This window comes from Esox lucius, chromosome 20, assembly GCF_011004845.1.
Source record: "Esox lucius isolate fEsoLuc1 chromosome 20, fEsoLuc1.pri, whole genome shotgun sequence".
Lineage (NCBI taxonomy): Eukaryota > Metazoa > Chordata > Actinopteri > Esociformes > Esocidae > Esox > Esox lucius.
The window spans coordinates 34,829,587-34,852,714 of NC_047588.1; the positions used below are offsets into that span (position 1 = coordinate 34,829,587).

Genomic DNA, 23,128 nt, shown 5'->3' on the forward strand with positions numbered 1-23,128 from the left:
AGTCAAATCTTTCTTTTCCCCACTAACTGGTATTTCTATCAATCAAATCAGATTTTGTAACATTCTTTTTTTCAGAGCTGGCCTTATTGGTAAAAAATAAGAAAGAAAAAATCTGATTTGGGCTCCCCGTGTAAAAGCAACCTTTCGGACCAAGAACAATGTGCTATGGAGATACATACTGATAAGATACAGTACAATAATTGCACATGAAGAGCCTTTAAGGGCCTAGAGGGAATCACCTTGTCACAAAACCAAAATCTGTTAGCACCAAAAGGGATCAAAAATGATTGAGTATGCATTTTTAGGCACAGTTTTTCACACCACAATGGTCAGATGAGCAGTGTGAAATGCATCAACATCATTCTACCACTCCTGACCAGTTCTCTAAACACTTAAAATGTCACAATGGCTTCTGAGAATAAGACCTGTTTTATAGGCCAGGAATTACAGATAAAAATTAACTATTTAAATTTGGTGCAATGACAGATTGTATATTGTCCCTGGAAAAAATTAATGGAACGGATGCAAACCGGCCAAAACGAGGAGGGACTACCTGAACATTTCCGATAAGGAACGCTGCTTTTTGATTTTCAGTTGCAAAGCAATTTGCACTGAGGAATATCACCCACTTTTTGGGTGCTGCTGGAACATCTTTGTATCGTACTGATGTAATACAAACACCTGAAAAGCCTCATAACGTTGTTCAGCATTAAATTGTGTGTAGAATTAACGTACAGGTAATCAGCTCTTAGAAATTATTCACAGTTCAGGATGCAGTTACAATGGTTTTGAACACAACCCATTTTTGGAGCACCGCTGGAACATCTTGGTATCGTACTGATAAAAACACCTGAAGAGCCTTATAATGCCGTCCAATGTCAAATTGTGTGTAAAATTAACGTATTGGTAAAACGTTACATAAAATTAAAATCACAGTTCTGGATGCAGTCCAATGGCTTTGAGCAAGAGTGAGCCTATTGTTATAATTACACCTACAACTATAAATTTAGCACCAAGATCATTGAAGCACCAGTTAAGAGAAAACAGTAGGTGTAGCTAGGAGGACATTGTGATATCTAAGTACAATATACAGTATTACACTTAATGCCTCTTAAAAACCAAATGTTTACGCTAGTGCAAAAGACATAGTTTAAAGAGCACATTCTCCATATTGAGCAATGTACTAGGAGCTCTGGCCCTTCTGGAGTCCTTCAGGATTGGGCCCTTCATTCCTACATTCCCTGATGTAATTACAGGTCTGGACTGGTATGATTGGTGACAGTCAAATGGTGGTCATCTTGCTTAAAGATGCACTCCAGGATCTTAAGCGGGACGAATTTGTAAGAGATTCTACAGATGCGATTCGTGACTTAAGATACGAAATGCAGGTTGTAAAACATGACACAAAATGGATGACGTCGGGTTTCCCAACCCTCTCCTGAGCCCCCCCCCCCCCACCCACCCTTGACATTTCAAATTCAATTTTTTTTTTCTCCAGAATCTGAACAATTAGCTAACTAATCATCAAACCAATAAACTAAGTAAAATCAGATGTGCCAGTTTCTGTTTAAAAAAAAAAAAGAATGACATGTCCAGGGGAGGGGCAGGAGAGGATTGGAAAATCCCAGTCTGTGTTTACCTCTAGAGAAACCAAGGTGTTTTTATTGGGTATTGGAACACTACAGATAACCGGACTCATTTGGAGCCAAGGGCCTTGGGCAGGGTGGACGAGGGCAGGCGGGTGAGAGACACCGTTATGGAAGTTCTGTTTCGGGAGCTGCGTTTAGCCGGAGGCGCCATCTCACAGAGACCCCCAAGTCCTCTTGACCCTCTTCTCTTTTCCGCGCCACTCCTCTCCAGCACTCTTCCGTACACCCTGCTCACCATGCTGTTGATTTGGTCCTGGAAAGGCATAGAAGCAACGAATGAGTGAATGCTGTCCGCTGATTCTGTTTCTAAGAGTGGATTTAGTGGTTTACCTGCTCCTAGAGTAGATAAATAGATGGTCAGGGATATGAATGTATTAACTCAACTGTCTCATCATAGGGTGGAGTTGTTAGGTCATATAGTCTAGGGCCCGCCGTAGCTGTGTGTGTTTGGGGTCGGGGTCGGGGGGGGGGCGGGGGTGGGGTAGTTGTGCTTTTCTATACAGTACTCAAGACCAGTCTGTGAGTTAATTTGACTACTGTAAAAAACAGTAAACATTACAGTGTGGGCTTGATGGGATTGAGACCTAGGTCTCGGGTCAACGCGAGCTCTCTCTTTTGCGTAGCATTCTGTGGTGAATACTGCATACACAGTGTTGTACCAGTGTGCTAGTGGCAGTGTGTGGTACCTCGTCATAACGGTACATCATCTTCAGGCCTTTGCACGACTTGTGTTTGTGCACGTAGCGCAGAGCACACTCCAGACAGAACACCACGTTGTCAAGCTCCTGGACCACCTGAGGGGATAGAAGGAGAACACCATCAGGCCCAAGGCCCATGAGACACTGTGTGTCACATCGACTGGGAGTTCTGCGCGACGGAACGCAGCGTGTCAACTGCTTGACGACAAGCGTCCCCGCGGACAACTCAAGCAGTCGCAGTTTACTCCCGTGTTAACTGTTAATCTGAGAGTTCCGAGTTCCTGCGCCGTCAAACCGAAGAGCAGGGCTGTTTAATCGCTTGGCTTGGGTCTGTAGCCAGGTCGTGCTGACCCGGGGTGATGAGCAGAGGAAGAGAGGCCGTTTCTGTGCCGGAGAACGACTCACCATGGATAGGTAGCAGAGGTGCTGGCACACCTGGCAGCGACGGTCCGAGGGGTCTAGCCTCAGCCACTGGCGTTGGATCCTCCTGCTCTCTGAAGAGGCCTGGTTGTCATGGTTACAGTAGCGGGCGACGGACCGCAGCCCAGCGTTGAACAGATCTGTGCGCTGTCTCAGCTCTGTATCCCTGAAAGAGGGGAGCAGACTGGTACGTCAGTCAAACCGGTAAAGCCGACGTGTGTGTCGTCTTATTAATGGTTATGGTTTCCTTGTTCAAAGGGGTTCCAAGGGTATGGATGCCTTCCCCGCCAACTTTGCCTTCGTAAAACTACTGCTCGGCCAGTTTTGTTATTTTTCTAGCACTGCTTTTTCTAGCACTGACTTTGCTGATAGCTACATAGAGTAGGATGTACTTACTAGTACTGCGTTGCTTTAAAAAAAAATCTTGTTTCTTAAAATTAATGCAATTGTGACTCCAACTGTAAGCGACCCCATGTAAGAGCGTCCACTATATGACTGAAATGTGAAATGTAAGGACGAAATCCTACAATGAACTCACTGCTACTGAGGTAAAGACTCAAACCCACCTGAGGTCTTTGAGGAGTGAGGTCATGGTGCTGAGTATGTGGCCATTCTCTCGCTTGGACTCCGATGTGGCGATCTGGTAGAGCAGCTTCTCCATGGAGAATGACCTCTCCACGTGTCGATGCTTCAGCTCCTGGGAGGAGAGGCAAGAGATGTTTTCACGTCTGACACGAACGTGACCTCACACAACCCAGTTCTGAGAAACAGGCGTGTTTAGAAAAACCACCATGAATCCCTCTCTTCATGCAGAGAAATTCAGGTACCTAAGATCCATGTAGGGAAACAGAATCCTGAGCACTGAACTTACCATACCAGTGGTACAGAGACTCTATACCATCAGTTTGTGTGCTATATCCGGCGGACTGGTAGAACAACTGACCCACAGACTGGCTGTCTGACTAAACTATGCGTTGGCTGATTAAGAACCTGTTTAAGTCAGACTTCAAAGCCTGGTTACCGCCCCTCCGAGAAGAGCTCACAGGATAGGAACCCAGACAAAATGGCCACCCCGAGATGTACAGGAGCAGGGTACTGTACACAGCAGAGTCACGGAGCCGATACCCTATGCGATCAGACTCCTAAATGAAAGCGGATTTTCGTTAATCTTAGCAAAGACATTCGTGGCATTTTATAGTAACTAGGAAAACTGCTGTTGAAACTGTATCTGGTAAGAACAGGATGAAACAATGAACACACCAAGTTAACTCTACAACAAAGCAACACTAAATATTACAGTAACGCTAGCGTGCCAGGCAACAGACACTTAACACGCGGCACTGAACCAAACTATATATTAGCTTGTAAAGTGTCAGAAATATCCATTTAAATAATAATATAATTTCTCCTCCATATTTCCACACAACAAGGGGCTCTGACCTTAGCAGCCAGATATCCCGTGTTCAGCCACTGGGAAGGGGCGAAGTGCACCGTCTCCGAGACGCTGTAGCCGCAGCACACCTTGGAGACGAACGCCCCCGGGAAGCACACGACGAACTGGCCGCACTGCTGGACTGTCCGGTGCACTTTGACACCCGCTCGACACAGCACCTCCGGAGAGATCTGAGGGCAGGGAAAGAAGGCGGTTGACCTACGTCCCAAACAGAACACCTGAGACATGGATGGACATTATAGGCAAACACAACTTCATATATCATCTAACTATTAATATTTTGTGTGTGTGTGTGTGTGTGTGTGTGTGTGTGTGTGTGTGTGTGTGTGTGTGTGTGTGTGTGTGTGTGTGTGTGTGTGTGTGTGTGTGTGTGTGTGTGTGTGTGTGTGTGTGTGTGTGTGTGTGTGTGTGTGTGTGTGTGTAGGCAGGCATGTATTTATGTGTGTGTCATCTTTGTATCCTGCTCACCATAATGTTCTTCTCCAGCATCTCCAGTCCTGGGGTTCCATTAGCCTGTAGAAGGGTGTGGACCACCTCATCCAGCTTCACCTCCTCCTCAGCAGGAACACAGTACCTGGACAGACAGTTTATCCAAAATGACATCACTGTCTCATGAAAACCTCAAAATCTCCAAAACACTTCTAAGGAAATTCAAGAAAGTCAAAGAAATCACCATATTTTACTATGAATAAAATGTTGAATATATGTACTGTTCTTAAAGTCATGAAAACATTGTAGAGTAGATTTATGGGAGTTACCACTTTCAATTAAAAAAAGTCGATAACCAAAGTCTTTCACCAGACAGCAACGGCAATCTGTGTAATTTTAGCAATGTGTATCAGTTGAATATTGTATCTCCTATTGCTTGGCACTACTTACCAAATGCAGTCAGCACCGGTGTGTAGGTAATCAATGTATGGAAGGCGATGATGGTCTCGAGACCAGCATGAGGTAGAGAAGACCATGCCAATGTTTAGCCACGGGATGGTCACTCCTGCACAGAGGGACAAACCGTTAGAGCAAAAGGACTGGTTTGTGTGTGGAACAGAGAGACATGGTCAGAGGTCAATTACCTGGCACAGCACCAAGATGGCGTAAGATGGATCCTGAATTATTGGGAAGGACAGTAAGATTCCATCCATGCCTTGATTGGACAGAATAGAACACATTATATTCTGCATGTCTCTACGCAAGCGATAGGTTAATGCAGCTAGTCATTTCTAATACTAAAGCAGCTGCCCTTACTTCGAAAATGGCTCCGACTTTACAACAGGGAAGCCACTCCCATGAGTTTTAGTGTCCACTTTCCCACAGTGCACTGCGACATGGCATTCCCTCTGCTCCACGATGTTCCAGTACCGCTGCTGCAATAACACAGAGACCGTATGGCATTGAAGTCAGCCTTTTACTCCCAACTTTCCTGAGGCTGTCAGCTGCTCAGAATGAGCAGCTCAACCACACTTAGCTTAACACAGTAGGACATGGTGAAAGAAGGAAGACAGAGATTATATCAATGACCTGCTCAGTCATCTCACAGGAACCGTTCAAAACGCAGAAGCGATTCTCCCTTTTTTTACTAAAACCAAAAGACCAAAAGCAGTTTATTAAGTTGTGCAACCTAGGTAGCGGGTTCATTACCTCCACCTCAGCAGTCCCAGGCTCCTTGTTGAAGCACATGTTAATAGTATTCCTGGCTGTCCTGTAGAACGTGGTGAGTGAAACCGACTTCCCCTGACAATGAAGACACAAACAGAAAGAGGTTTAGAAAGACTGTATGGTGCCTTTTAAGGAGCTCGACACAGGGTATATAAAGTGCTGCATACCGACCCTGACTAAAGCAAGCAAAGACATTGTCAGACTGACGTTCCTTTTATGCTCCTCACTAACTTGTTACTTGGTTGATGTAAACATTACTGCAGAGACACACAAAAAACTGAAGACCGTGTGGTCCTTTTCAAATCCCTTGATATACAGCCAGTGTAATGAGACAGAGAGAAAGACACAGTCAAAGAGAGGGTTGAGTGCATACAGGAAGCAGTCTTTTAATGTCCTTTATACATTGTAGTCTCAATGAGATACAAACAAAACTAGTGCAAACTTCTGGTCAATTTCAAGTTCCCCAAAAATATATATGCATACAGTACCAGTCAAAGGTTTGGACACAGTGTGTCCAAACCTTAATATATATTTATGCATATATGCCCACAATCAATGTAAAGATCAGTGTACCACAAATATACAGACATAGGAAGGACTTCATTGTTTTCCCCTTGATACTGTATACATACTGTACATCGTATCCCTGATGTAACCGTTTTCACAGCCAACAAGATAGGGGGGTGGTGATGGGGGGGGGGGGGGGGGGGGTCAATAGCTTTAGCTGCTAGATCGAAAACAGAAGGCCTTCTTAGAGTGGTCGAAATTGATACATGTGGATGTTATTGTGCTGCATGAAGTCATCTTCCTTCCTGTTCCTGCTGCAGCAAAAGCCTCGGCACACGGGGAAGGGTGAGGATTGTCTTAGGCCGCATTCAAAACAGCACCCTATTCCCTCATGTAGCACACTACTCACAGCCACAGGCCTATGGGTTCTGGTCACAAAGTAGTGTACTTTGCCTTCTTGAGACTTAAATCCAGAGACAGGCAGGGCCCGAAAAACCAAGAGCCTGTGTGAATGTGCCAGGAAAATCCCTGGATTGGGTTCCCCGGTTGGTTGGAATACAGTCTGTCAGTCACTGTGAGCTTTAGCACATGTGTGGAGGAGATCACTCTATATTCTTATCGCAGCTCAAGAAAATTGATTAAATATGGAGACATCTATGCAGGCGTTCCTCATCAGAATACTCCACCCAGCCCAGAAGGTTTCATTTAAAAAGTAATCGACGAGATTAGTAACTGATACTCTCAGAAGAACTGGGGGGCAACAGAGAAGCATTGTGAAGGATAAAGAAGTAGTGACAGTGACGAGTTCACGCACACACAACGCGGTGTGTATGCGTATGTGTGTGTGTGTGTGGACAGATGTGCAGTGACCTATATAAGAAAAGATCACATGAGAGCAACGTAACCAGGGCAAAATGCAGTTCTACCTCTAGGCGCTAACAGCTAGCTCTACACACCGTGTACAGTACAGCGCCATAGTCACCCTGCAGACGCACAGCTACCGCTGAGCTCAGTCACCAACAGTGGATTACTGCTACCAGTATCCTTTCCATACAGCCAAACACGGGCCGGTTTCCCAAGCCTAGTCTTGCACCAAAAAAGCACTTTTAAAACTGTCAACAGCATGCTTAGTCCGGGACTGGGCCTAGTCTGTGTCCGTGGAAACCGTCCAAAACACGCCTCTAACTACCTACCCTGTATATACACTTGTGCTGGTCGCTAAGAACCCCTTTCTCCTTCCCCGCCTCCTCCTCCTCCGCTCCTCCTTTCTTCTGCTGAGTGAACAGCCTCCTCCTACTGAACCTCAGCTGCACGTCCTTCTCCTCTTTCTTCTCCCCGTCCAGCTCCCCATCCAGGCTCCGGGGCAAACCGTTCCTCTGTACCACTCCGTTGACCAGACCGTTTTTGGGCTCACAGCGGGGCAGCTGCAGGAGGCTCTGTTGGGAGTCGTCTGGGTGGCCCTCCAGAGGCCCCCTCTTCTTCTCAAGCCTCCCCTTCTCCTCCAGGACATCCCTCTCCAGGCGGGAGCGCTCGGCAGGGGCCAGGGAGTCATAAGACAGCAGGTACTGGCAGTAAGCTTCCTGCAGCTTGGCCAGTCGGTCCTGTGGTCAGAGGGTAGGAGGTTAAAACGTTGCAGTGGATAGGTGCCAAAGGCACGGAGCAGGTTTTCCATGAAATGTCGATATGCTGTACTTAGCTATACAGCCAGCTGGACTCGCTGCTGGTTTTCATCAGTTGTCAGACTCAAATAAAAAAGTAGGTTAAGACAAAATCAATGACACTTGTTGATAACAAGACAAGTTTGCTGGAAGGATCTGTTTGTTATAGGGCTGGGATGACGTAATCATCGTTTGACGTTTTTTGACAGCCACCATCAATGGCAACAACATATTGTAACTTCGCAAAAGCTAATTTTATTTCTTCTAGCATAAAGTATGCAGCCAATTAGTATATAAGGCGCACCCAATTAGAATATAAGGCAACTAAACAACCCTATTTGTAAATAAATATAATTTTAGCAGATTATTTTTATGTGTAAACTACAAAAGAATCCTATTGAAATTATTCAATTGAGCAAGACCAAAACAAGATAAGGCCTAATCCGGTTGAATTATTCATGAAAATGTATTGCGTTATTCTGGACAATTTAACGCTCCACACGCAGAGCCCATATTCCCCTTACATGGATAAAAAAAAAAAAAAAGATGACGATTACAACTTCTATCGACGCCGTCTGGACAGGTACTTGGAGGAATGTGTCAATCAAGACATCACCCAGCCCTAGTCAAGCACCAAGAAGGTGAAACGGACCACGTCCCAAGTGGCACCCTGTTCCCAAGGCATTCCGACTGTCAAACACAGTCCACTGGCCAGGGAAAGGAATGCCACTTGTACGTTCAGGACCCAGCCCTGCAACGTTACAGTACCTGAGCAGTCTTGGGAATGCGAAGCTGGTCAGCCAGTTTGCTCCATTTCTTCATGTCGCTGACCTGCTGCATCCCACCCATGTCGTTGATGAGCTTGAAGAACCGGGCCAGGTCCAACTCACAGCCACCTGAGAGACATAGGGAGGAACACGTGAAACGAGGTTAAATCAATGCCCTTTGATCCCTGTTCTGCGGACATCCTGTGCCCCATCAAAAGCCTGAGCAGCCTGTGGATCCCAAAGACTTTCAGGTTCCAGGTCCTGTATGAACACACAGCATGTTTTTGAAGATGGGACCACATCTTTGTACATAGATTCTGAAAAAGCAGTAGTGTCCACCAGAAATACCTACATTGACAATAAGCCTTTAGCTTGTGAGCAAATGACACCCAAAACGTCCGGATGCAGGACTGACTAATGTATAATGTAAGTAAAACCTGGGTTAGACAACTTGTTTCATGTTCAATCCAATTATGACAGAAACAGCCTGTATGTATTTGACAGACAAGCAATAAGACAGAGAGAAAGCATCAACATCGAGAATATCCCTTGCAGTTTTATCAACAGCATTTCCTCAGTGAAAACTATTTCCTAAGAAAATTTGAATTGGCAAAGGCACTAGAATGGTCTGTAGCACCAGGGCCTCACCCTGCTGGACAAGAAATACGTAGCGAATAATATAATATTTGAAATGCTTTTATCATATTGTGTGTGCAACGTATCTCTGGCCCATTTCAGAGTCTAATATCTCTGGCCCATTTCAGAGTCTAATATATCTGGCCCATTTCAGAGTCTAATATCTCTGGTCCATTTCAGAGTCTAATATATCTGATCCATCTTAACATCTAATATCTCTGGCCCATCGCAGTCTAATATCTCTGGCCCATCGCAGTCTAATATCTCTGGCCCATCGCATAGCCTAATATCTCTGGCACACCTCAGCATCTAATATCTTTGGCCCACCTCAGCATCTAATATCTCTGGCCCATTGCATAGTTTATATATCTCTTGCCCACCTAAGTGTTTTATATTTATATCTGTCCAACCCAGAGCATAATATCTATGGCCCACCTAATAGTTTAATCTCTGTCCCATGTCAGAGTCTAATACTGGCCCATCTAAGAGTCTAATATCTCAGACCCATCTCAGTGTCTAATATCTCTGGCCCACCTCAGAATGTAATATCTCTCTGGCCCACCTCAGAATGTAATATCTCCCTGTCCCACCTCAGAGCCTATTTTCTCAACTCATTTCATCTTATAGTCTGCTTCACCCTGGGTGTCTGCTGCCTGTGAAATCCACTTAGAGACATTCCCCATTTATCAAACACTCTCACACGTTCTCCCACCCTCGCACATAATCCTCCTCACACACTATCCTTCTCACACAAACACACACAACCTGCTGAGTTTGGAGACAGATTAAATCAAACAGCATAACATTTAGGTAAAAGTCATATCAGACCACAATGTTTGTGTGTGTGTGTGTGTGTGTGTGTGTGTGTGTGCACCAAACCTCTTCTGGGGATCCCTTACCATTTCTTTTTTAGATCAACTAGATGTATCCCAGAACTAGCACACCTGAATCAACGTGTCCAATTATTATCTAGCCACTGACTACTTTATTAACGGTGAGCTGGATCAGGTCTACAACTTAACTGGGAGACATCTCGGGATCCCCAGGGGAGAACTGAGAACCTGTATGTACGTGCCCGAGGTCTCCCTTGTTCAAAAGACTGTGTGTGTGTGTGTGTGTGTCTGTTAGGTATCAGGTGTAAAAGTAAAAGAGGGCCATCGAGTGGAATAGCGTTTTAATGCATTGCCTTGCTAGGCTCACTGTTTAAATCCTTGTAGTGGCGTACAACCCTGCATTCCCAGGGAGTTAAAAAAACTTCTAAGATTTTTTCTTTTAACACATTAAAATTAATTATGGAATAATAATGAATGGAGTTTAGAGTTTTTGGTGAGAATTTCAGTATGAAATTATGTTTAAAAAAAAATTATACATATCTTTGAATGCATTCCTATGGCATGTTTTTATTGTCAGGAATTTCTTTTAATATTTTGTCTCAACAATAAGACAAGTATATATGCTCAATTTGCACAGATGTATTTGGAAACATTAACAGATTTATTTGAAAGGGTGAACTGGGCTGCAACCAAAAACATGACTAGGCCATAACCTGAACGTGAATTTCCAGAAGCAATTTCAGCTTCTCATTTTTAAAACTTGTAACTGTAGTAAATGGTTATTCTTTGAGTTCCTCAAACATTTAATGAAGTAATGTTTTTCTTTGTCTTACAAGTGTCGAGAAGCGTTAAATCGTTGAACAAGAAGTGGCGTTATTACAGATCCAACAGAATGTCCTTGTACTTCCTTTGAGTCCATTACCGTGTTTACCGAGGGAGTTTGACAAGTCATTACAAAGGTTTCTTTGGCTGTTATGTTAATGTGAAAAAACATGGTAAAAGCAAGAGTTTTACAAAAAGTCACCTGAGTGTAGGAGGATTTAAATGTTAAGTGGATTCTACATCCCTCCAACAGAGGAAATATATGTTTAAAAATGAGGGATTCAAGGGAAGGTGTTCAGAAGTAGTGCAGTACTTTAAGCCACAGGGTGCCAATTGGTAACCAGACAAGAGGGCTCACTTACAAATTCGTGGGAACTAGTGACTTAACGCAACCCATGGGGTGTCGTTTGGGATGCAACCCTACAAAGGCACAGTCTTTCCTAGTGAACTACGCAGAGAAAACAGGGAGCCACCTGGCACCCTCCAACACATACCTATGAGGGGGGGGTCTTCCATGGAGATGCCCTGTCCCTGGAGGTGCTTCCTGATGCAGGCCAGCCTCAGCACGTTGGGACCCCAGCGCCGCCCCAGCTTGTGGACGTGCTGCACCTGTGTCACGAATCGCATGTCCTCCTTCAGCTTGCACTCCGGCCTCCAGTCCTGAGGGGGCACCACCCGGCACAGCCCATAGGCCTCCGCCTGCCTCCTCACCGCCTCCGCGTACACCAGAGGGTCCTGGAACTCCTCCGGGCCGGGCCTGTACACTGGCACCTCAGTAGGGGACAGGGGCAGACGCGGCGACGAGCCCCTCTCCTCCTCGCCCAACCCGGCCTGGTGCCTCTGTGCCGCCGCTTTAGGCTCTGCCGCCGGGCTGCTGGTGCGTGGTTCAGCCTGGGCTGCTGAGGTAGTGGAGATGAGCGTAGTGCCCTTGGAAGTGCCCTGCGAAGTGGTCTTGGATGTAGTGTTCTTAACTGCTGGCGGTGCATTAGCAGTAGCAGTAGTAGTAGAAGTAGTAGTAGTTGTGGTAGTAGTATTTTGGGCTATGAGCTGTGCTTGTCTAGTGAACTTCCTCTTCCCAGTGGAGGCTCGCTGGGACCGTTGCTTTGAAGAGACCGTTCTGGGCGTAGCCTTACCAAGATGGCTGCCGGACACGGCCACCTTCTCCCGGACGTTGACCATCCTGCCGCTTCGCGTCTCTGGGGCGCTGCCCTGCAGTTTTAGCTTTTTGACCTCAGTGGAAGACTCCGGGGTCCCTGTCAGATCCTCCTCGGCTGGCAGCCCCAGTCGCCTCTTGGAGTGTCTGACACCCTCACGCCCCGGCGGCAGCTCGTGACCGCGACACAGGCGTCCGCGCAGCTGCCCATTGACCCGCTGCAGGCAACACCTGCCAGCAGTCTGGAACTGTAGCACCGGTTTGTTGTTGGAAGTCTTTGCATGGCCGCTTGGGTCTTTTCCTGAGTTGGACTGTGGTGGGCGTGGCCGCGGAGGGTGGCGGTGGTTGTTGAGGGCTTGCCGGGCAACAGTGGAGGCTCTTCGGCCGACTGTTAGTTTGGCCTCTTTGAGAAGTCTGGCTTTGGTGTAGACAATGTGCCCCCGGGGTAGCGTTGTGGCTGTGGACTTCACAGTTTTGGACGGCAGTGGTCGGGAAACCGGGGGCTTTTTGGCACAGGAGTTGCGTACGGTAGCTGACGGCAACCGCGACAGCCCATTCACTTTTGAAACCTGCAAAACGGGAATGAAAAGAGAAAATGATCCAGTTGTTGCATTTCTTAATTTGTACCTCAGTCTCATCGATACGTGAATTGCAAATTGCTGCTATACATTCCCTAATCCCTAACCCTAATGAATTAAATTGTAATCTGACAGCATACAGTACAAGTATATTGACTAGTAAATTAACTACATCTAATTTCTTTATTGGGCTGTGGCTGAATAGTTCCATTCCAAGGTGGACAGGACACAACACAATCTGTCACAATTTAGTTTGCCAAGGACAGAGAGAGGCATTTGGCACTCTTCTTACACTACAGCAGGTGCGCAAAGGTGTTCCAAATGGCAAACAATTCCCTATTTACTGTGCTACTGCACTATACAGTGAATAGTGTGCAGTTTGGAACCTTGCAGAGTGAAGGATGTGGATATCTAATGTTGAAATGTGTTTGAAATAACATGCAAAATACTGTTAATGACATACATCTACCAAGGCTATGTGTATGAAGCCAGTGTGTGTGTGTGTGTGTGTGTGTGTGTGTGTGTTTCAGGGAGTGGCTGAGCGGTGTTAATGGGAGGAATAAGAGAACTGTCCCGCTCTGTCCACCAGAGGGCATCACTTATCCCAGTGCCACAAAGAACAACGTGCTCCAGAACACAGCAACGTAGCAGTGGAGCCTTGTTGCTTCCTCACGCCACATATGCGTCAACACTGATACGTCAACACAGTTACGTCAACACCGTTACGTCAACACCGATACGTCAACACCGATACGTCAACACCGATACGTCAACACTGATTTGTCCACACCGATACCTCAACACTGATATGTCAACACAGGCAGGTTACTTAGGGTTAGGGGTGAGAGAAGGGTTCAGCACTAATACGGGAATAGGAGCCAGTTGTGACCGGCAAGTAGAGAGAACATCCCATTACAGTATATAACAGGCCCTGCTCAAAAGCAGAGCACTAAATAGGGAATATGTTGCCATTTTGGATACACAGAGGGACAGAGACCAGTAGGCCTGTGGCCAATAGGAAGCTCTGACCGGAAGACAGGATATGTAAATTCTCCAGCAGTCATTCCAGGGCCAACATTTACCAGACTGGCACGCTGGCATGCTGGAAGCGGACCACAGATTCACACTGGGTCTGTTTACTAGATCCCAGTTCCAAATGCCCGCCTCCTGCCGACAAGTAGCGCACTCCCATTAGTCTCTGGTATGACGTCGTACACAACAAAGGGAAGGTACAATACGGTGTCATAAGGGACCACCCTGGCCAATCTCCCCGCTGTACCTGCTTTGGGTGATTCTGGGTGGGCCTGTTGTGGCGAAGGCTGTGGGTGGTGCTGGAGGTCCTAGCTGGGGTTCCTGTGGAGGTCTGGTTAGCAGTGGTAGGCTCCCTCCGGCCTTCACCCCTCTCTCTCCTTCGGGGCCTTAGGAAGAGCTCTTTCCCCCGTAAGGACCTGCTGTGGCCGTTCAACACTGGAACCAAGGGAGAGGATGTTCACTTTCAAGTTTCAGTGATCTGGCATTTGTAGTTATTAGTAAATGCATTGGAATGTCTCTTTAACATGGATATTTGAAAAACAGATGACACAAGAACATATACATTATCACATGCAATAGAAATAGAAATGCAGGATTAGAAAGTGCAAATAGTGGGGAACACTGGTTCACGGAAAAAAATTACGCAGAGTCTGTCAGATAACTGCAGTAATATGTCTGTCTATGACTGTTACAGATACATTATTCCAAGATAACATGGAGAAGTTCATAAGAACACTGAATTCATCCAAGCTTTAAAAAGCTTACAAGACTCACTGAGGAACCCCTAGTACATATTTTTGAACACTTACTGAAACACTGGCAAAAACAACAACTCTACCACACACTGATTTCAACAGCACTCAGTAATACCTTAAGAAAATAACATAAACACAGTAATGCCTGCGGCAATAAAAAAAAATCTAAGCTGGCCATTCAAATAATCAAAAGATTTCAAACTTAAAAACGTGTTTTTGACAGACCTACAGAAACACAAGTTCACAATGTAGGAAATGTTAGTGAGACGAAAAATAAACAGTGTTTGTTGGGTCAGTGTATCAGTGAAAGTGCTGCTATAGATCTCCCTCTGGGAACTGTATGTTACACTAAGCAGTTGGCCGCGTGCCAGAGTAGCATATAAAAGTGTCCTACTTGGCACAGGCTTAAGCTGAAAGAAGTCTCTGGTTTGTTCTTAAACGTGTGCAGGCTACTCTGGCTCTGAGTAATGTTTGGCTTCCCCTCACAATACCTTTCACCGCCCAGACCCCCCACAAACACACAAACAAATCCCCTCAAATTCATAGTCACTCAAGTTACACAGGCTCTCCCCCTCACCATCTGTGTTTTAATTCTTTTTTACATTGATCATTAATATTTGTTCCTCTCACTTATTTATTTCAGTTGTGTACGGGATAAAGACAAAAATGCTAGATAAAAACAGCCATACATTTTGGATAACTTCTCTTGAACTGTTACTCATACCTGTGTTCAACAAAATATTTGAAAAATAATTCACAGTCTCACTGATAAAAACCAACACCTATCTCCAATCATGACTCTGGCTCCACTTGTCCTGTAGCCCAACCTGTAGTCAGCCATTACTCCTCCATACAGTGCGAGGTTGACAGAATAGAATGGAGTTAAACTTTTGACCTCAACAGTCTCTTTCCTCCTCTTTCCCTCTCTACCCCCCCTCACAAACTCCAACCCCCCCATCGCTACCTCTCTTTATCCCAATCTTTTCCATCCCCCCTTCTCTGTGTAGTGTCAGCTATCAGTGGTGTGCTGCGGGCGTAGGGTTGAGTCAAGTTGATCCAGGTTTTTTGCTGAGTCCACGGCAGGCTCTGGTTTCACATCCCCCCCAACACACCATACATACCACTCCACAAGGCTCATCAAGTCCCTCGAATCGCAGGCTACCTAAAAAATGGGTCTCCAATGAGTCTGCAGGTGGAAAGACCCGACAGACGCCGGTTGAAATCAGTGAACCATGAAGGGAGCTGGGTGTCACTTGGGACATGTAGGCTCCGTGCAGGACTGTGTAAACATGGAGGCACCTGGGTCACACCTTGGGACATGGGTGTGCATTGGGTGTGCATTCTTGGCTTGAACTGAAGTACGTCTGGCGTTGTGCATACAGCATGTGTTTGTGTGTGTGTGTGTGTGTGTGTGTTTGTGTGCGTGTGCGCCTGAGTTCCTGTTCGTACATTCACAGGGAGGATGATGTAACTATATTGGTGGACACGGATCACCAAGTGCACGGTCGGCTTTGCAGATCTCAGATCAAAAGTAGTGTGCTGTGAAAGAAATAGGGCACCATTTTTGGATGGAGACACGGTGTGAGAAGAGACAGGGCTTAACTGGGCCTCTGGATCCTGTAACGAGGAAGGGAGGGACTGACCAACCTGTTTCTGAGAACCGAATGAGCAATCGACCAAAACAAATTGAACAAAGAACATTACATAATATAGTGAATAAGATAATAAATACCATGTCCATTAACAATGTTCTTCCCAGGAGTTTTGTTTTTCCTCTGCAAGGACGGACAGGAAGTGGAACTGTGTCTGAGAGCTAACATCCTGTCATCACAGTCCTCCTCTTCGTCATCTTCATCTTCCAGATCCACATCGTCCTGGGCACTCCCAAAGTACGCCATGTTGCCTGGCAACGCAGCTGAGCCTGAAAGGGAGAAGGGGAGAGAGGGAAGCAGGGAGGGTGCAAAGGGGTGGGCATGGAGGGACAGAGAGAGAAACAGAAGCCTTTAAAAAGGACGCCACACACCACAGAACTGAGCCTGTGTAAGCACTAGCGGCTGCAAGGAGGTTCAAACGTTTCAGTAACCTGTGACACTATGACGCAGAGCTCCTTGAAACAATGATGGAGGGTTCTTAGTGCAGTATCGCGCTGATGGTTTGACACTATTGTTCGGTGAAAAATACCAGATGTATTTTAATGTTTTAACGTTCAAACATGGGTAGAGCAGGAGGACATACCAGCCCCTGCCCAACTGGACTTGTAGACCTCCAAGCCACCAGCACAAGTCCACCAGTAAAGTCCACGGCTAGACACCATTTAGGGTGTTTTTCCAGTCTCCCAACATGATTGTAAGTGACTGGAGGTGTTTCAGACATAACAATTCACCACAGTGGTGTCTGCACTGGGAGAGTTCAAACAGTACATAACAATAATTGGTTCAAAACATACATACAATTTCAGATCAGACAGCAGTCTCACTCAACCAACGGTCCTCATTTCCCCTCCATGCTACCCCACCTCCCTCCTCAGAATTGACATCTACAAAAATCGCATACCAGAGGTCAAGAAAGACCACACATTAAGACAACCCAAATACCGTCAAACAATGGACACCTCGGAGGCGTCAACTGAATCAGGAAGACTTAGGGTGCGTGTCAAATGGCATTATTTCCCACAAAGTCCACTACCTTTGATCAGGAACCACAGGTTATTTGAAGAGAGCCCCAAATGGGCTCTTGTCAAACGTAGAGCACTTCGTAGTAAAGCGAAATAATAAGGGTTGTTAAATAAGGCGAAGAAGATAGCTCCCTCTGTCCCTCCGTTCTCCTTCATGGCCCTGATCCACGCTGAGAAGCCTACTGCCCTTCCCACAATGGAGGCCCTGTTCAGCCCCTACTCAGCCTCAGCTCAGCCCAAGGGCAAATGAATGGCTGTTTATTCTCACAGAAGGTCAACGGGTCCGTGGCACTGCTGCACAGGCTGCCATGTGACCGTGCATTGGGGAGATAAGCTATGCAGAGTTGCATGGGTGGGCCAGTAATTGATTGCAATTTTGCACTGGGGCGCCGGTGTCAATGTGCATAAGCACAGGCGAAGGACTCCACTGAGTGGCATGGGCTAGACAGAGACAATCCCCTTGGAAAGTCAAAATGGTGAGTGCCAGTGTGTTTTTTGTAATGGCACCCGAGAGTGCTACATGTTCAAGTTAGCTAGTTGAGGTAGTTGGGGCAGCGGACCAGTCTTTGATATTTCCTGAAGCCACGGAAGCTGGTTAGTATTGTGCATGGTGTGTGTGTGCTAGTCCAGTTGGTTTTGTACCGTAACCTACTGTTTGTGAACGCTGTGTGGGACCCTGAGTAACTGTAGCTGATTTATTAGTGGGTTGACTGAGTTTTCCTCAGGAAGGGCTGATACATTCTACTGGCTTAAGGCTATTCTGGTTGGAATCCCAAATGGCACCCTGTTAGTGTACTATTAAACCAGGGCATGGTGAAAAGTAGTGCACTACATATATTGTGCCACTAAAGAGGTATAGATATAAACAGTGCTAATGAACTTTTTTACCCCAGTTATGCCATGAAATACACTATTAAATAAGTATAGAAAAACGAATTTAGTGTGTTAAATTCAACTAACATTGATTGTGCCCAGATGAGTGACCTAATAATAAATGTAAACTAGTGTATGTTTCATACAAACAGGAAAAAGGGCAGAATGGAAAATCGCTGAAACTAAAATTAGGCATCTTTTGTCCACCTCTAGAGAAGTCACTGGGGAATCATTAGAGAAAAGAGATTTACAATCCAAACTAACCAGTAAGTCTGTCTGTCTAACTGCTCTGTGGACGGCTTAGCTCTGCAGACAAGCTTTGTGTTTTTAGTCAACACAAGCATTAGAACACAGCAGGGATCTCTGATGTAACGGCTGTGTCAGGAAGGTGCCATGATGTGCCAGGGCTCAGAGCGAGACAAACTGAAGCTAGCTAACTGATTTGTTTAAAGCCACACTGTCTGTCTCAGGAGAGTCATATCTTCTAAGAGGCCTGTATCCTGGCTGCCTAGAGAAGAGATGCTTGATTAGCATGGTTCCTTTCTCACTGAATACACAGCAGGTTTTATACTACCGTATATTACGGTACACAATGGTATATGGCACAATTGTATATTGTAACTTCTGTATTTTGACTCTGCAAATTGGAAGACACTCTTTACAACAGGTATTTGCTTAAAGTGGCACTGCACCCTGGGGGGAACTTAGGTGGGGTGTATCATGTCTGAGAGATTTCCAGGGCTGTGACGTGTTTCACACATAATTGACCAGAAAGAACAAATAATTTTTTTGCGCGCCAAACCAAACATAATATCACAATGCAATGTCACGATATCACAAGACAATACATCACTGTGTGGACTGAAGGAAGAGCGAAATCTGAAAAATAAATGTTGTCATGTGGTCAGGTAGATCTAGTTTGTGCGCCGTAGAGAAAGGTTGCACTGACGATGGCTCCACATTCACTATGTTGTTTTTTTGCTTATTACTGTTTACATTGTTTATACTGTTTTTACTTTTGTTCATGCTGTACTGTCACTCACACAGTATGATCATCTAACACTTTTGGAAATGTGTTCATCATTGAATACAAACTTTTACACTACTTACCGGAGCACTTGCTGTGATTTCATTGTCTTGCCTCCGATTTGATTACCAATACGCCGGCCGAGAAGAAAAAGGAGAAACAAACATGCCTGTATCCTATTTAGATCTCGGACGAGATACTGCAATCAGCCATTACCGAGCATTTTACTTGCAAATGTTCAATCCCTGGACAATAAAATGGACGAACAACACACAAGGATTAACTTTCAGCGAGACATTGCAAACTGTCGTGTGCTAGCATTTGTAGAGACCTGGTTGGATCCCACAATACCTGACCCAGCCATCACCCCGTGGTTTTTCTATCTACCGGCAGGACAGAACTTCGGAGTCAGGTAAACATAAGGGTGGAGGGGTCTGCATTAAGGTCAACTCTCGTTGGGGTTGTTGCAGTTCTTTCTACACACTGTTCACCAGACCTGGAGCTACTGGCTGCTCCGCTAAAATCACTGCAGTCTACATACCCCCGCAGGTGGATAAAACACGCACACTGGAGGACCTATACAGGGTAATAAATGGACTAGAGGACGCTCACCCTGAGGCAGCTTCTATTGTTGTTGGTGATTTTAATAGAGCAAATATGAGGAAAGTTTTGCTATGCACGGACATGACCATCCTAACATCAGTAATTTGTGTATTAAGTAGTTGTGCTACGGTGAAATGCCCTTTTAATTGCTTGGGGCAGCTCAATCTGCCAGACTATGGCATGTCAACGCACGGTTTATAAATGATACATGATCGCACATGATCTTTTCTTTTATACATAAAATATATGAAAACATAAAGAAAAGAACAGTATATATTTTTTTATAAAAGTAGGATGTTTGTCAGTTTGCTGAGAAATGCTATTTTTGAGGGAAATGCTTGCTTTTTCCAAATATGTATGGATTTGCCAAAATGAGAGAAGCACTCACAATCCAATTAGTAGTGGTTCTGGGTGCACAGAGACATCCAGAAGATTCACCAAAGATTACATATTAATAGTAATGTAAATTGGAACATTAAGCAAAACTACAGAGCAGTCTATTATTAGATAATTCAACCCAATGAGCAGCTGTGAACCATCATACATAAATGTTATGATGGTCAAAACTTGACATAGTGTCAACGCAATATCATTGGTCAATGAGCAGCTGTCAATGTGCCTGGACAACGAGGGGGGAATATATCCATGTGTGCAGCCATTTCTGTAGATGAGGTGGTAGGACATAAGGCCCTTCTTGGGTCTTACAATCCAGTGGCTGCACACCTCGTTGATTTCCTCAACTAAATTGTGTGTGATAATGTTAGGTTGCACCATTCAGAGGTGATTAAGGAATGGTTTTTGGACAATTCCCGATTCCTAACCCTAGCGCTAGCCTCATAAGCTCCTTCTGATTATGGAGGTGGAAGGCCTATGACCGCCTTCCCCATAAGCATGTCACCCTCCTTCAGCCCATGGAAAAGCCATGTCATGACATCACGGGTGACCAATGTCAGGTTTGGATTGCTCCCTGACAAAATATTTTCCCACAGTGCATGAACAATCAAGATACTCATTGTGACATGGGCATGATATTATGGCCAAATGCTGAAGGCAGAATTGACTATAAATGTGGGTAGTGTTTGTTAAAAATGGCAATTTATTTAATTACCTTATGATAGTATATGTTACAATTTATTAGACAAAAAAAACATGTTGCAATAAAAGTCAGATTTTTTTTGCATTAATGATTATAGAAGATGTCACACTTGATTATGGGACAGAAATTATGGAAATTATTTTCAGTCAATTGTGATGGGTAGTACAGTCAATTCTGCCTAATGTGAAAACAGTTAAATAAACTGCTACAGATTACCTTACCCACTTCAAAAGAGTAATTTGAATGTGTCTTACATCTTTGATTTGATTGGCAGTGACTAAACTGAGAGAATTGCACTGTTATGTTTTGATAACTTAACAAATGTACTCAATATTTTTCATTAAAATGTGGTGATTGAATCAATGATCTTGTAGTGAAAGATGTTTAAAAACCAAAAGAAAGTAAAATCAGTGTTTAACGGGTTACAAGTGTGATCAGTGTTTCGAAAAAACAACAACATACTATTGATAAAAGTACCAACGCAACTAAAATGAACTGTAATGTAATTACATATACGGTATGTACAGCTCCAGAAAAAATTAAACATGCATCAAAATGAGATAAATTAATATTCCTATTCAATAAACACAACATGAACTGCTTGTTCCTGGATATTCTGCTGCCTTCCATATTAAGTCTTAATCAATTTAAATACGTTATTTTCATTATATGTTAAGTGCATATTTCCAGTGAACCAATTTCAAGAGGGCATATGTAGTCATGTCTATGGCCGAAAGCTAAACTGGATGTTTGGAAAGTGGTGTGTTAAAACAACAGTGTCATTTTATTGGCACAATGCAGTACTGACTGCATATATGTACATATAGGTACTTTTTACCACTGCTCTAAAAAAACATATATTTCTATACATCTCATTCATAAAAGTATTTACTTTTAGGCAAGGGGTTGGACTAGGAAAAGTGAAGCTGGCACTCTTTAAGGAGTAATTTACATTCCTTCAGCTTGAATGTGATTAACTCTCTGCCAATGCAACTTGATGAAGTGTGACTTGTATGCATGTTCCACCATATACTACATGTAGCAGTGTTTTCTGCACCACCATACTGCAGTGGGGGGCACAGGTCCGTGTATCGTCCTTTCATTGGTTCATTGCTTCATAAGGAAGTGCAGAAACAGAATTTTTTTCCTTTATGTTTGTTTTACATTTTAGTAAACATATATCTGCTTAACTTTTTTTTTTTTTTCATATTTGGTGTCATATAACAGAAAACAAATAATGACCAAACAAATGTTTTCGTTTTTGTTATTTATTTCATTCTAAAATGGGAAGGGATAATCATTGAGACATTTCCACATTATTTTCCTTGATCCATGGTTATTGAATGGTTCTAGCAAAGGTAATAAGCAGTGCCCAATCTCATACAGCTAGTGTAGAATCCCCTTTTATAGCCAACAATAGTTTTGAAATACATCTTGTACTGAGTAATCATTTCGTCAAGTCATCAATGTTTTGTGGTTATTAGTGATAAACAAATGTTAACTAGCATGTCATTGATTAGTATTTCTGAAAGGTTAATGGAAATAATAGTATTTTCAGCTATTTGGTTAGCGACGTAAAATACGACCCCCTATTATCGGCAATTCTATTTTGTTCAATTATATTAAATGTATTTGCATTTGTGTTACAAATTTGAGATCATAGTATTCTCTACCTTTCATGCCTTCCAGTTTTAAGCTACCTTTCTTGCCTTCCTGGTTAAGGAAAAGACTGATCACTTTGATATTAAATGATGTTTGGTCGGCCACGCAAGTCGAGTTTCACAATTTGCATCTTGTCTAAAAGTATTTCAATATACGAATTTTTTAAATCTACAAAAAATATATTTAACCTCCATACACACTATAAAAATGTAGGCTATGGTACAAATTACGATGATGCAACTGTGCTCAGAGCTGACTAACCAAACTTGCTCCTCCTCCATTTTCTTTCTCTTGTAAAAATACTGCAGGCAATGCATCTTTAAAACCATTGATGTCAGATATTATTAGCTAACTAATGTCCCCCTATTGTCGGCCACCCCTTATTATCATAAAAAAAAAAAAGTTCAGAATTTTAATGCTCTGGAAAACAATGGTACGTTTTGCTATTAAACATTTGTAAAACATGACATGAAGTTGTGCTTAAATATAAATGTTCCTAATTATTCTTTTTAGCACATATTTATTTCCTTAATCCTTCATTAATGTATTTATTTATTTCCACAATATTTTATTCAT

The 23,128-nt window shown here is 44.1% G+C and overlaps 1 protein-coding gene across 1 annotated transcript in view; it reads right to left on the reverse strand.

Annotated features, from left to right (window-relative positions):
• Window positions 1-1,630: 1,630 nt before the first annotated feature.
• jarid2a (jumonji, AT rich interactive domain 2a) overlaps window positions 1,631-23,128 on the reverse strand; it is a 54,144-nt gene continuing 32,646 nt past the window's right edge. The window contains exons 5-19 of the mRNA XM_013132811.4: window positions 16,350-16,538; window positions 14,110-14,297; window positions 11,594-12,821; window positions 8,810-8,937; window positions 7,577-7,984; window positions 5,859-5,951; window positions 5,466-5,584; window positions 5,294-5,364; window positions 5,100-5,214; window positions 4,689-4,794; window positions 4,208-4,390; window positions 3,334-3,464; window positions 2,753-2,933; window positions 2,336-2,443; window positions 1,631-1,902 (exon numbers count right to left, since the gene is read on the reverse strand). Of these exons, the coding sequence (XP_012988265.2) occupies window positions 1,696-1,902; window positions 2,336-2,443; window positions 2,753-2,933; window positions 3,334-3,464; window positions 4,208-4,390; window positions 4,689-4,794; window positions 5,100-5,214; window positions 5,294-5,364; window positions 5,466-5,584; window positions 5,859-5,951; window positions 7,577-7,984; window positions 8,810-8,937; window positions 11,594-12,821; window positions 14,110-14,297; window positions 16,350-16,538 (3,455 nt within the window). The 3' untranslated portion in view covers window positions 1,631-1,695. The remainder of the gene's footprint in view (window positions 1,903-2,335; window positions 2,444-2,752; window positions 2,934-3,333; window positions 3,465-4,207; window positions 4,391-4,688; window positions 4,795-5,099; window positions 5,215-5,293; window positions 5,365-5,465; window positions 5,585-5,858; window positions 5,952-7,576; window positions 7,985-8,809; window positions 8,938-11,593; window positions 12,822-14,109; window positions 14,298-16,349; window positions 16,539-23,128) is intronic.